Below are 14,115 nucleotides of genomic sequence, written 5' to 3'. Positions count from 1 at the left end.
GTGCAAAGGCCACTGCAGAATTTTACCATTACCTTCAGGACCTGACTAGTATAGGCAAGGGCTAGCTGACCCTAAGGGTGTGCGACATGGCTCGGAGCATGGTCATGTCTTTACCGGGCACACTGACTATGACAAGCTAATTATATCTCCCCTGTAAACAGGTATTGTTGTATGTTTCATGGGGAACAGAGACACATTCTTCATGCGTTGGGGCGGCAGTCGAAGCTGTGCTGGTTACCCTGGATAACTATCTTCAGGGTTACATTTGGGAGCAACAAAACCTGCTCGCTATTTACTGTATACAGCAAGGGCTGCTGTTGCATGGTGTCACGGCTAGAGTTGTTTGACACTATCATCCATTTTATGGAAGAAAAATAGCTTATGGTAAACTAACACAGTGCCACAAGATGACCTCACTGCAGTGTGATTATTTTTATTTATTTATTCATTTATCTATTTATAAAGCGTCAAATAACCCACAGGCATTGGGGCGCAAACAATGACACCGGTAAACAGAACAAAAAAGATGCAACAAGGAGACCTAATGGACTAACTGGGCGAGGATGAGGTTCACTTGAATAGGAAAGTTTTCAGTGACTTCCTAAAAGCTTTTAAATCAGGCTTGAGTCTGAGTGCAGGTGCTAATGTACTCCAAAAGGAGGTTGCTTTGACAGGAAAAGATCTACTTAGGCCCTTTGAACATTTAGATTTTGGACCCTGAGTTAGACTTAGGGTGGTGGAGCATAGACTTCTGGACGGCTGGTACAGGGGTACCAGAGATTTCATGTAGTCCGGGGGTGAGGCGTAAAGGCAACGATGGACCATGGTGCCCACTTTAAAGTCAACACCTTCCTGGATGGGCAACCAGTGGAGTTCTCTCCTATGGTCTGAAATGTGGATTCTTCTGGGAATGTTTTTAACAATCCAAACGGCATCATTTTGAATTATCTGGCATTTCTTCAAGTTGGCAGTTGAGGATCCACATAGTAGCACGTTACAATAGTCCAGTCTTGTCAGGATAGTGGCTCGGGCGATAATGGCGCAGTTCTTCTCTGTGATATAGAGGCAACTAGACTTGAGTCATCGTAGATGGTAGTTGCAGGTTTGGTTAATATATTTTACATGAGCTTCTGTGTTGAGGGATGCCTGAAGATGGATCCCTAAGGTTTTTACCTTTTGCTGGGTTTCAATTTCATTGTCTTTTATTTGAAAACTGCTATATTCTGGACTACGAGTTGGCTCGGGCCTGTTGAGAGCCAAAGATCAGAAGCTCTGTCTTGCTGCCGTTCAGACACAGTCAATTTTCCGACATCCAACTTTCAATTTGGAAGTAGATGTTGGACAAAGTGGTTGAGTCTTTTACATGATCACCACAAAGTTCCATGACCAATTGGGTGTCATCGGCATAGTTTGTAAAAAATGCACCCAAGTTATCGAGAAGCGTGTAGAGTGACCTGATGTAGAGATTGAAAAGTATGGGCGAAGTGGAAGCTCCCTGAGGCACCCCGCAGTTGATGAGGGCAGAGGTGGAGAATGCAGGTCCCCACTGAATTCTTGAACAACGGTTTGAGAGAAAAGAATGCACCCAGTCCATTGGAGCATTGGTTGGTATCTTTTAGAAAAGTTAGAAGGCATTCATGGTCTATCAGATCAAAAGCCGCAGTTAGATCTAATAAGATCAACATCCCAGCTTTCCCTTTATCCATAATTCTTAGTATGTGGGACTAAAGGTCCACAAGAGCTGTGTCTGTGCTAAAAGATGGTCGGAAGACTGACTGTCGGTTATGGAGGATGTTATTTGATTCAACAAAGATTTCAAGCTGAGTGGTGGCAAATTTGTACAGTATTTTGGGGAGAAATTGGCAGTTGCTAATCGGTCTCAGATTACTTGGTTCTCTGGGGTCAATGTTTGTTTTTTTTGGAATGGGGTAGCTGTAACATTTTTAATTGCATTGGGTACTTGGCTATCTATAAAAGAAGCATTAACAAATTGGGTTAGAAATCGGACAAATAAATCTTTGTGTTCCACAATGAATATAGGGGGCAGACAGTTGTGAGGACAGGAGGTCGCGTGCATGGTTGATAATATTTTGAGCATATCTTGGGTAGAGATTTGTGAGAATTTAAAGGCTGAGTACTCGGGTCCCATATATATTATAGTTGTTTGCTTCTTGTGTATAGGGGTACAGCTCTGGGCCAATGTTCTTTTGGTCCTGGCATTGATAATTTGAGCATCAAAGGCTTGTGTTGTGGTGCAGTCTAAGCCTGAAGGTAGGAAAGAAGGCTGAGATACCTTAGGTTGTTCAAGTAACTTTAAGATTTCAAATAGCTTTCCTGCAGAGTTGGCGGATTGAGTATTATAGAAGTTCTTTTTGGTGTCTAAGATTAAATGTTTGTATGCTGTATCAATCTCATTCCATGCTTTCCTGGTGACCTCTGAAGCATGTTTTAGCCACTGCGATTCAAGGGCCTGCTTTTTTTTTCTTCAAATCCCCTAGTTCTGGAGTGAACCAGGTTTGGTGGCCCGAGTTATCCCTCACTAATTTGGTTTTAAGGGGGGCCATTAAGTGTAGCATCTTGGTGGGTGAGCTGGAAAAAGAGGACATCATTTTGCCAACTTGATCATGGACATGTGTCTTGGTCATGATGGACTCCAGGCAAGGCTAGAGATCTTGGTGCTGCACCTTTTTAAAGTTTCGATCCGTGACTAATTTCATTTGTTTTTTGGCTTGGGTAGGGGGTCTAGGGTTTGAATGGTAAAATAAATGACATGATGATCAGACCATATGCAAGGGGTGGTCTGATTGATGTTAGAAATAAGCTTTCTTGTCACAATCCAATCCAGTATGTGAGTTTTGACAGTGGTTGGTTCGCTATTTTGGACTTTGTGGTCGATGGATAGGAGGCTGGATTCTAGTTCGATAGCTTCTTTGTGCAAATGATTTCCTCTCCAACAGTTCAAGTCCCCTAGAGAGAGAGTAGCGGATTTAGGGCTGGAGAAACTGTTTAGTAGTTTTCTTCATTAAAATCAGGCATTAAATTGGGTGGTCTATAGATTAAAACAATATTAATGCTGTTATGGTTGGTCAGGGTCATTTTAACATGGAGGACTTCACACCCTGAACATGTAAATGAGGCCAGAAATACACCTAATTCAGTTTTGGCAATAATAGCCACTCCACCACCATATCCGTCGGTACGATTGGCACAGAAAAAAAGAAAAGCCTGTAGGACCAGCCAAACTGATTGAGGGACCCCTTGTGTCCCGTATCCATGTTTTCGTGCTACATAAAATATCTAGATTACACCCACTTCCAGGACGTGGAGATCTTGGGCGTGTTTATTTAGAGATCTTGTGTTCAAAAGTGCAATTTGTAATTTGGTCTCTTTTTTGGGGGAGAAGAAGGTTTTTGAATCCCTTGTGATATTTGTTGATCTGCTGGGTCGCGGTGGAACATAATTATTGATCGTCAGAGTGCCTCGGGAAGGGAGGGAATGTGTAGCTATATCTGAAACCAAGGTGATGTCATTTTTGCAGGGTGTATTGCGTAAAGGTGCCGAATCATGGTTCAAAGCCCTGGTATCAGATACACTCTGTAGATCAGCTGAAGAACTTGATTTCAGATTCTGATTAAATAGAGACATTAGGGCTTCTTCTTTGGTTGTATGTTTTCTGGTGGCAGAGGAGGAGGGCTTTGGGAGGCTAGCCAGTTTAATCAAGTGCTAGCCGGTTGGCTTGTAATGCAGCTACTGATAGGGGTTCCCTTGGCGTATAACCCATTTTGCTACAGGGGCGTCTAACTGAAATGGAATACTGCAAAGGTGACAATGTGTGAAAGGTAATCGATCAGTACTTACTAAACAGTTTAATCACACCAAGATGCCAAGCACGTCGATGGCCGGCGATGAAGCGCCAGCGCTAAAGTGCCTGACATTTCTCTATGTGCGCCCCAGGGAGACCTGGGAAATGTAGTCAAGTACGAATTTCCGGTAACAAGTAGGTATGAAGAGAGTGCTTTATCTCTCACCAGGATGTATTAAAATGAATCGTGCTGCTTGGAAGATACTCACAGATCAAATCCTATTGCCTGTCACACAAACATGGGTTCAGAAGGAGTAATTCACAATGTTCTCAATCACGCTGTGCATTCATACAAAAATGGCAATAGAACAAAAAGATACAAAAAGATTACATATTACTGCGATGGGAATGGCGTGAACCACCATGGAAAATACTGCAGGTGATAAATACTGTCATCGATAAAAGAAAATACCAGCATCAGATTGCGTCATTTCATCATAGTGGCACCATTTTCATTACCTGAACAAATGGTGGACCGCCCATGACCACACCTATCAAACCATTCAAGTAGCGGTTGCTGGTTCTGGCTCAGAGTTAATCTTATTTTTTGTGACAACCACGATATTTTAATGGGTGTTATTGTACTACTGCTGGTAATTTCCAAATAGTGCCAATGGAATATTTGATGATAAGCAGTCCCCTATGTATTCTATTAAAGACTGTACATATACATGCATGCGTCATATGTACTGTATAATGACCTACTTTGGACTGCGCAGTGTCTGAGTGATGAGGCACGGATTTGAAAAGTGAAGTGTACAAAATAAGTAAATGTTATGTAATTCACCTTTACTTTTGGGCATGAGTAGGAGAGGGCAGGATAACAGCCTCTAAATAGAAAAGTGCTTCACCCTGCCTGACAGCAACAGAAATGGGATAAGGTACGTATGCTGATAGGAACACGCGCCTCCAGGAACTTTGCAGTCGTCCATTGCTTATTGGGGTACAGAGTCTTAATTGCTTTGAGCTGATGTCCCAAAACCTTAGTGCTGAGCTAGATGTGTTGAATGGATAGGGATGTGTGCTGTCGGCATATGCTCCCTCCTTCCTCCATCCTGCACTGGAAATAGCCCGGATTGGTGATGACACAGAAAGGATCACCGGCTAGCTGAAGTCATGTGCAGTAAGCAGCTCTTTCTCATCCCAAGAGTGCATGGATGGCACATGTGTCTGGATTATAAACCACCTGGTACTGATGTGCAACGGGGTCGCAGGTCAACATTTGGTTGTCTGGGCGCTAGCCTACACATACTGTACACCCTTGGCTCTTAAATGGGACTGCGAAAGGAAATCCGGTTCTTTCGTATGGTTCATCTTATTTGGGATTTTTCTTGTAATACTCAAGTCATCAAACTTGAAAATGTTTTAAAAAATACAACAAATGTGTTTGGAAATTAAAACAGATCGTTTTGTGGCCTTTTTTGCCCCCATACCTGTTTGAGGGATTGGGGTTGCCCTTCTAGAGTGAATGATGGTAATCTTGGCTTGAGCACCGTCTTCATCACCCAGATCCTTTTCTCTCTTATGTATTTTGCCTGAGCTGGTAATTTGGTTGCGTTATCTTCCCAGCTTTAGTAAAACTTATTATGCTAACCGGAGATGTACATTTCTGATGTTAAGTTGTAAAGTTGAATGTAGTTCTTTGAACCTTTTGCGTGCATGAAAAATAATACGTCAAAGCACCTTTCAGACCTTTACATTTTGGCCTTCGGTTTAAATAAAGTTTGTAGGGGATCGGCCAAAATAGACATTTTTCTGAGGGCCTTTTGGACTCAATCCAGGTGTTACTGAGTAATCCAGTGGAGACCACCATCTTTGCAGTGCTATGGGTCTCTGATAGAGCCTCAAACCTTTTAACACTGAAATTCGGATGGCTTATGGGGGAACATCAGGAGATGTTTAAATCTCCTGTTGATCTGCATTTGGCAAAAAAGTATTGTTTTGTGGGAGAACTTTACCATGTGAACACTAATATTGGTATGCGTCTCCCACCAGAAATAGGTTGGTTCCTTCCAAATGTGGAATAGTGGAGTTGTGTGCCCCCATTTCTGATGACATGATTTAATGTCTACCCATGGGGAGATAAGAAGATGCCGACATCAGCTCCAACACTCCACGCCCCTGGACTACCACCATCTACTGCACCTCCTCATACCCTCTAAAACTATAGGCAAACTTAGCCAACCAGTGCCAGCCACTATGGCAAGATCTAAAAAACTACTCACCAAGGACAGATTGCTCCCTCTCCTTGAAACCTCAGCGCTAGCACATCCCACATCAAACAAGCCCACAGAACTAGTAGAGCTCTACAATGCCACACTGAAGGAGGTAGTAGACGCGGCAGCCCCACTGGAAAAAAAGGGAGCTAAGCACATATTACATGTTAACTCATGGTTCACTCAAGAACTCCAAGACATGCGCACCTCCAAACGGGCAGCACTGACCGCTTGGCAAACAAGCCCCTCCACGTTTATACGAGATACAAACCTGGCAGTTGCGAAAAAATATAAAAAGGCTATCTCAATAGCTAAAGCATCTGCCTACAACACTAGAATTGAAAAAGCCAACTCCCAATCCAAGGAATTGTTCGCCATTTATAATCAGCTAACTATTCCCCCCTCCTCCACTCAACCTACAGAGAAAAATGAAACATGGTGCAATAGCATTCAACATACCATGTTAGACAAAATTAAAACGCTCCAGAAAAAAATCAAATCACAATTCGACAACCTGCCTAAAGCCGCAGCGCCTAAATCAAAGCCTGCTGCCACTAAGCCAGCCTCTAGTGGCCCATATGACACAAACACACCTAAACCCTTCACATTTAGGGAAGTAACAATACCTGAAGTCCTGCTTATCATGAAGCATATTAAACCATCACTCTGCAAAGGTGACATCTGCCCAGTTAGTCTAGTTAAAGACTGTTCAGTAGCTCTGGCCCCATTTATTACCACCTTTATTAATGCCTCCTTCGCCTCCAGCACTGTCCCACCCTCCCTTAAGAAAGCCTGAGTTCGGCTGCTGCTGAAGAAACCTACCCTTGACCCTGACTCTCCCAATAACTACAGCCCAATCACCACTGTTCTGTTTCTGCTGAAAATTCTGGACAAGGCGGCGTATCTGCAGATCCAGACTTACCTGGAAGCACACGACATCCTTGGAAAAAGACAATCTGGTTTCCATCCTTGTCATGGCACAGAGTCAGCCTTGCTGGATCTAGAAACCAGCTACTTGAATCAATGGACAAAGGCCTCACTCCTCCTACTCCTTGACCTCTCGGCCGCCTCTGATCTGGTGGACCACAAGATCCTGTGCAAACACCTCTTGGATACTACACATTTTTCCCAGGAAGCAACCACCTGGATTACTTCCCTCTTGGAGGGCCGAGCCATGCAGGTCTTTTCGGATCAGGCATCAGCCATTCTATCCTCCATTGGGTGTGGGGTCCTACAAGAATCATGCACATCCCCCACTCTATATATTCTCTTCACTCTACCCCTGTTCAGCGACCTAGAAGAGTTTGTCATAGCTTTTACCAACTATATTGACGACACACAAATTCTTCTCCCGCTTTCAGGTGACTATGAGCAAGACCTCAACACCCTCCAACAGACATATGCTCGCATTCAGGCCTGGATGGCAGCTAATGGCCTATGTCTAAACTGGGAAAAAACTGAAATTCTTCTTGTAGGCCCTAAAGAATCCCTGAAACAATTAAACAACAAATACAGCTCTTTCAGCATTGAGAACACTGTTATTACAGTATCTGCTGCAGTAAAAACCTTGGGTGTATGCCTGGATTCCACACTCTTAATGGAAAGACAAGTCAGCGCCATTTCATCATCTGCTGCCCTCACAACAAAAATCATCAACGCAGTGAAACAGCACCTGTCGCCAAAAAACTGCCTCAACATTGCGGGAGCAGCCATTGGCGCAAAGTTAGATTACTGTAACATCCTACTCCTAGGCACAACTACTAATAACATCAACAAATTGCAAACCACGCAAAACAATGCTCTCGGAACAGCTCTAAGTATCCCTAGGAGAGAGCACATCTCACAGGCCAGAAAAGATGCTCACTGGCTCCCGATTAAAGAGCGCATAATGTTCAAGGCCCTCACTATCACACATAGATGCCTTTCCCAGTCTGCCCTCTCATACCTAGATGAACGCATACATCATGTGCCTGCCCTCCGACCAAAATGAGTCCAATACTCCCACCTACTCTCAGTCCCAGCATTCAATAGGGCCAAAGCCGGCGGTACCAGCTTTGAAGTGCTAGTCCCCAAAGCTTGGAACGCCCGCCCACTCAGCCTAAGAAAGGAAAACTCTTTCACAGCATTCAGAAAGGCACTAAAAACCAAGTTATTCAACTAGACTATACCTGAATGTAACTAACTGATGTTCCCCTGTAACCATGGAACACTGCTACAACATTGTACTGCAAACTTGTTCTCAAGTATCTGTCTTTAAGCTGTATTTAAGTGAATATACTTTAACAGCGCCTCAATGCCCATGGGCCGTTTGTGCGCTTTATGAATTCAAATAAATAAATAAGAAGATGACAGTACAGTGTCTGCGACTTGGGTATGATCCACTTCAGAGCAAAAACACTTTGTGGACCAACCTTCCACTATATCTGCTGACCACTTAGTCCTACTGTGTGCACACTCCAAAAACAGTACAGTGGTTACACACACAGAGGGTCGTACTTTCTCAGCATATTAGTAAAGTCAAGGAAAAATCCAATTAAATAAATCACCTTTGCTTACTCATCTACTCACTAAAATATATTAGTACCTGGCGAGGGACAATCAGATTGTAAAGGCTTACTTGCTATGGTTCGGAGCGCCACCTCCTTTGATTACCTTCCCTTGCTTTGTCTGGCCACCATGGAAAGGCGGAAGGGACTAACTACGTGTAGTCCCTTCTCCCTGATCCATGGCACCCATTTTCTTGCTTTTTTGTTGTTGCTCCAGTTGAGAAACGGTTTGCACCTTGTTTCTCCACTCGAGTAAAAATACTATTAGTACCCTGACACAACGTGCCGGGTTACTAATAGCAATAGAACCCTCAGAGCGTGGCAATACCGTTCGGGTAATGGCCCCATGGCTACATTAAAGCCTTTGCTTCGCTCAGGCTTGTAACTTTCGCTGCACGGGCATTAACAGACATATTTGCACAATATAGTGCCAAAGGAGGCATCTCTATCCCTAAATGTCTATGGTTGTTCCAGGTGTACCCGGGGTCTAACAGCGGCCCGCTGAAATGTTCAGGTAGTGTTGCAACCATCAGAAGGGCATGAAGTGTGACTGTTTTAGAGTGATTTACAAGGGCTTTAAATGTATTGCTTTAAAATACTATTCTTACAGCTAAATAAGATGGAATGGTGCAGTTTAGGGTGTGGAAAATGGCAGAGGCAATGAGTGTTCAACCGTGTCTTTAGGTGGAATTGGTGTAGTAGTGATAGAATTTAGAGCCGGATTGTGATTCACTTTATGTTACCCATTTATAGAAAAAGTACTTATCACTTATGGCCCAATATTTAGACAATCTGGGCAATTTCTAATTGTATTCTAATGTAAGCCGGGAGGTGCTGATAAGCTCACAGCTGCTTTATGCGTCCAATTACAGAAAATGTTGTCTTGTACATTTTAAATTTGACGAAACTTTGCCAATCTAACAAAAAGCCTTTAGGATTTTTCCAAGTTATGCACCAAGGAAACTTGTCATGAATGGTCTTAAGTGCCATAATCGGAGCAGATCAAGCTCAATGCCCCTTGTTAACGAAGATGCAATACAGTATATATAAATCTTGTGGCACACGAGTTTACTCATCCATTCCAGAATTTTCCATTGTTATCTCCTCTCCAGGTTCACCAGCACCAGGACCGGGGAGAGACCTTCCAGTGCCAGCTCTGCCCTTTCACCTCCTCCCGCCATTTCAGCCTGAAACTCCACATGCGTTGCCATCAGCACTTTTTGAAGACCGAAGCCAAGGTAAAGGAAGAGATGACGGAAACAGACATCACAGGATCACCGATGAACGACTCAGTGGGACCTCAGGAGAGAGGCTCAGAATCACCAGGGTCTGCATCAGCAGTCCACAGCGCATTACTTACTCAGCTGGCTGGTCACGGTAATGCTGCTGTGCCCCCAATGAATATCAAAGAGGAGCCCAAAGACGAGACCTGTTCCCCAATTTTGCCCTTCACTATGAGTGGTATGGAAAGACTGAACAGCAAGAATAAGAGCATACATTTGAAGGACACATTGGACTATGTTGCCAACACATCCTCACTCTTTTCTCAAGACATCTCCGTCAAGATGGCCTCTGATTTTCTGATGAAACTCTCAGGTACTGAGCATTTTATTTTCATGTTTATTGCTCCTGCCATTTGCATTGCGGCTAGTCCTGTATTCTTAAATCCTGCTCTCTGGCCAGATGATGGTGCTGGTCATGGTACCACACTCTCAGATATAGCCCCTACACTCAAGCAATCTGTTCAGTCTCTTTTCTGTTTTTCGACAACCAGAACATATTGCACTCTGTTGGCACAGTTCTACACTGTTCAGCTGTATCAGTGTCTGGTGCAGTTTTTCCTCAGATGGTATTTGTCTTTCATAAATATGGAATTTGGCAATAGAGGAGATCTGCCGAGCTCCTCCGGTCGGTCTGTTTCCACCTGAGACTGGAGCACTGCATGGCCGCAAGAGTTAGCCATGCTTTCCCATCAGTGCCTTCTTTGATTCAGTTACTTCACATATCTCAGGGATTTCTGTTGCAAGTTTCTTCTTTGTAGTATTCCCTACCCTTTTCATCAACAAATACTTTCTGATGGCTTTGATGAATTGCCATCTGGCAAGGGTGTGAAAGCACTGGCTTTTTTTAGATTTGTATTAAATAATAAAGTGATGCAAGTGATTCCATCTCTGATAGGGAAATCTGCTAATCAGATCCCTCTTTCCTAAGCTTCATGCCATACGCATAGTGTATACTTGTGCCCTGCTGAATCAGTGTCCTGATTCTCAGTGCTTGCTCTACCAGTGGCACAGACCAGGTTCAGAGAGCACAGGTGCCCTCTTGACAGCTGTAGTGACACCCAAGTCTCTGCAGTGCAGGGGCTTCATTTCAAACATGCACCCCTGTTCCAAAAACTACACACCTGAAGATGTTGTCCTGGTGGCACATAAAACTGAGTTAGGGTATGCTGGCCAGCATCTTTCAGAGGTATCCCAACCACATTAAATTGATTTCGTACAGTGTCAGCCCTCTGCCCAGTTCAGCTGTGAAAGGGTTATGTGTAATCTCCCAGACAAGACCCACCCCTGTCCACTGACAGGACTAGTCTTGGGGGATTGCTTCTCTTTGTTCCTTTGTAAAGAGCAGGTAACACAGTTTCCCCCAGGACACCCACTCCACAGGGAACTGGTCTGGGAACAGAAACCAAGAGGCACACCCATTCACAGAGAGTCAGGCCTCGCACTAGCGACCTACATTTCTAAAGGCCCTTTGATCCTATTGAGCAAGGAAGGGGATGGAGAAAGGATAGCCAGAGAGGGGTCTGTATAGTCTTTGGAAGATGCTGCCATCTTGATTCGATCTGCTCTCATTCCCTCTCCTGTCCCCTCCACTTCCTCTGCAGCAAAGCACTAAGGGTGTGTTTAAATATACAGTTTTGCTCTGTTCTTTATGCAGCCCTATTTTAGTTACAGGGGTCTATACAAGAGAGCAGATGCTTTTTGGTCTTCACAAATATGCAACATGAGTGTTATAGCAAACACCCAATGCTTTAAGTCTTTTTAGAGGTTAAAGGGAGATGTTCACATAGTCTATAGGTTATTAGAATTGCCCTATACCACAAATAGACAACTGAACGATGTCACAATTGCCCTCGCTCTCATTTTTTAAGTATGAATGATAGAGATTTCATGATGAGAAGAAGATGTTAAGACAATTGATAAGAGTGTTCCTTGAAAAGTTTAGGAAGTAATTTACCATCCCCTTTCCTTTCTAATTCTGTCCACAATTAGATAAGCAGCACATCAGCGAAACCTAGTATTAGTATTATAATGGGCAGTTTTGGTTAGACAATCACGCTATCCATGTATCTCAAGGTCACCTCCTCTTCTACATCTTGATGAGTGTGAAACACGTTGCAAGACACTGTTGCAACAATGTGTTAGTCCACCTTTGTGTGAACAAACTGTTTGTCAGGGCTAACCCTGTGTATTTGGTTAGTAGGCACCCTTTAGTGATTTAGGTCATTTTTATCCCTTATTGCTACTTGAAGAAATACCCTTTTGAACATTGTGGTCTTTTGAATGCCTTTTCCCCTTTGTTTGTTTGTTTATTTAGTAATGCGCGCCAAACCCATGGGTAGCTGGGCGCAACAGGACAAGATAACTTAAAGCTTAGTTACAGAGCATGTTAGATATGAACACATACATACAAGGAATATATGGATACTGGCACCTCTGGTTACAGTAAGGAGGTGGAGGCACACACTCACATAGTATGTAGTACATATTGCAGGTAGTAGGTACCATCATTGGCAGAAACAATGAGCTTGGTAGAGCTAGGAACAGACTGAACATGGGGTTAAGAGTCATTTGATCGTAGCCATTTGAGTGCATTACGTATGAATTTAGGGTAGGGTTGTTCCATTCTGAGATCTAATGGGAGTGTGTTCCATGATTGTGCTGCTTTAACTGGGAAACTAGTTCCACCAGCTGCTGTTTGTTTAAATCTGGGAGTCTCTAATGTGTAGGCATTAGCAGATCTCATCGGGCGGGTGGCAATTCTATTCATTCAGCAAGGTATGGGGTGCTAGGTTGTTCAGGCATTTGGATGTGAGTGAGACTGTTTTAAGGAGGATTATGTCGTAATTTTTTAGCCAGTGGACTTCTCGTCTAAACTTAGAAATGTGCTCTCTGTTGGGCATATTCAAAGCTGCTCTTAAAGCATTGTTTTGCAGTCTTTGAATTTTATCTGTGCCATATTTGCTGGCACCTGAATACAGGGCATTACAATAATCTTGTCTGGACATTATGAGATCATTAGCCAGGGTAATGCAGCTAGCGGCAGAGAGGAATGGTCTGCAGGCTCAGATGAGCTTACAAGTGTAGGCTCTTGTGGATGCGAGAGAGTTAACTTGTTTCTTAAAGGTAAGAGAGGAGTCAAGGTAGAATCCTAAGGTTTTCACGGCAGGCATTACCTTGATGAGATTGTTGTCAATATCGAAGGAGTCATAGCTAGCGCTAAGTTTTTTAATGTTGGTTTCACCCAGAGTGCTGCATCTATTCTGATTATCTTCTGTGTTTCATCTACAAGGCTGGGTTTTTGTAGTTTTTTTCTAGTTAATATTTTACTTGATGTGTCTAATTAAAGCATATATTTGTATAGAACTTTGATTGGAAATTCCTTTAATTTGGACAGTAATACTCACTGTTTGGGTTGCTACTGAACCACATTCACACCCCTCGTAAGAGTATAGCCTGTCCTCGGCCCACGCTACTGCAGAAGGCAAGAGAGGTATTTCTCTTGACTGTGCCTGTTTTACCTTAATAATTGCATCGGCTCTTGGTTTGTAGAAGTGTGAGGGCTGGGCGGGTGTTTTAGCCTCTACTCATCCTTGTACTGCTGCAGGGCAGAAGTCAATTCGTAACAATGGCACATATGTGGATAACGTGGTTTGTACTTTTCAATCTGGAAATGTGACCTCTAGATCAAGACACAACACTACAATTGAGGCCACCCCACAGATGCATTTAAAGGAAGTAAAGACTACTTTTCAACTAATATTATTTCTAAAAACATTATAATTTATTTGAGTTAGGTTGCCATAGCTACCATGTATGAATCAGGTTTGTGTATTTCTACAGATAAGCTACGTGTGTATATATATTTTGTGATCCTCAGTAGATATATCTTTTAGAGGTAGTAAATCATTGGATGTCTGACATTGCATCCTTTTGAAACCCCAATGTTTGCCTGATCTAGATTTTCAAAGTGTACCTTAAATTGAATTTAACTAAGACTAAATTCATCCTGGTCAATGAAAACCAATCACAACCCCAAATAGAAAAGTGGCTTTCAGAAATGAATTCCAACAGCTTTTCTCTCACCATCTTCATAGCTGCCAATTCCCTTGGTTTCCAAACACATCCAGACCCTTGATTATAGGTAGCATAAAATAAAAAACCTAGAGGTATCTGGTGACTCTTCACTAGTGGGTCATATTCTCCTCGCC

At 43.1% G+C, this 14,115-nt stretch overlaps 1 protein-coding gene across 4 annotated transcripts in view; it reads left to right on the top strand.

Annotated features, from left to right (window-relative positions):
* The window catches only part of ZNF827 (zinc finger protein 827), an 883,430-nt gene that overhangs the window by 400,293 nt on the left and 469,022 nt on the right, over positions 1-14,115 (top strand). For all 4 annotated transcript variants that reach the window (XM_069631232.1, XM_069631231.1, XM_069631233.1 and 1 more), the window contains exon 4: positions 9,737-10,220. In XM_069631232.1, coding sequence (XP_069487333.1) covers positions 9,737-10,220 — 484 coding nt within the window. The remainder of the gene's footprint in view (positions 1-9,736; positions 10,221-14,115) is intronic.

This window comes from Ambystoma mexicanum, chromosome 6q (assembly GCF_040938575.1).
Source record: "Ambystoma mexicanum isolate Mex_15411 chromosome 6q, UKY_AmexF1_1, whole genome shotgun sequence".
In the NCBI taxonomy this organism is placed as follows: Eukaryota; Metazoa; Chordata; class Amphibia; order Caudata; family Ambystomatidae; genus Ambystoma; species Ambystoma mexicanum.
This window is presented reverse-complemented; position numbering and strand designations above follow the sequence as displayed.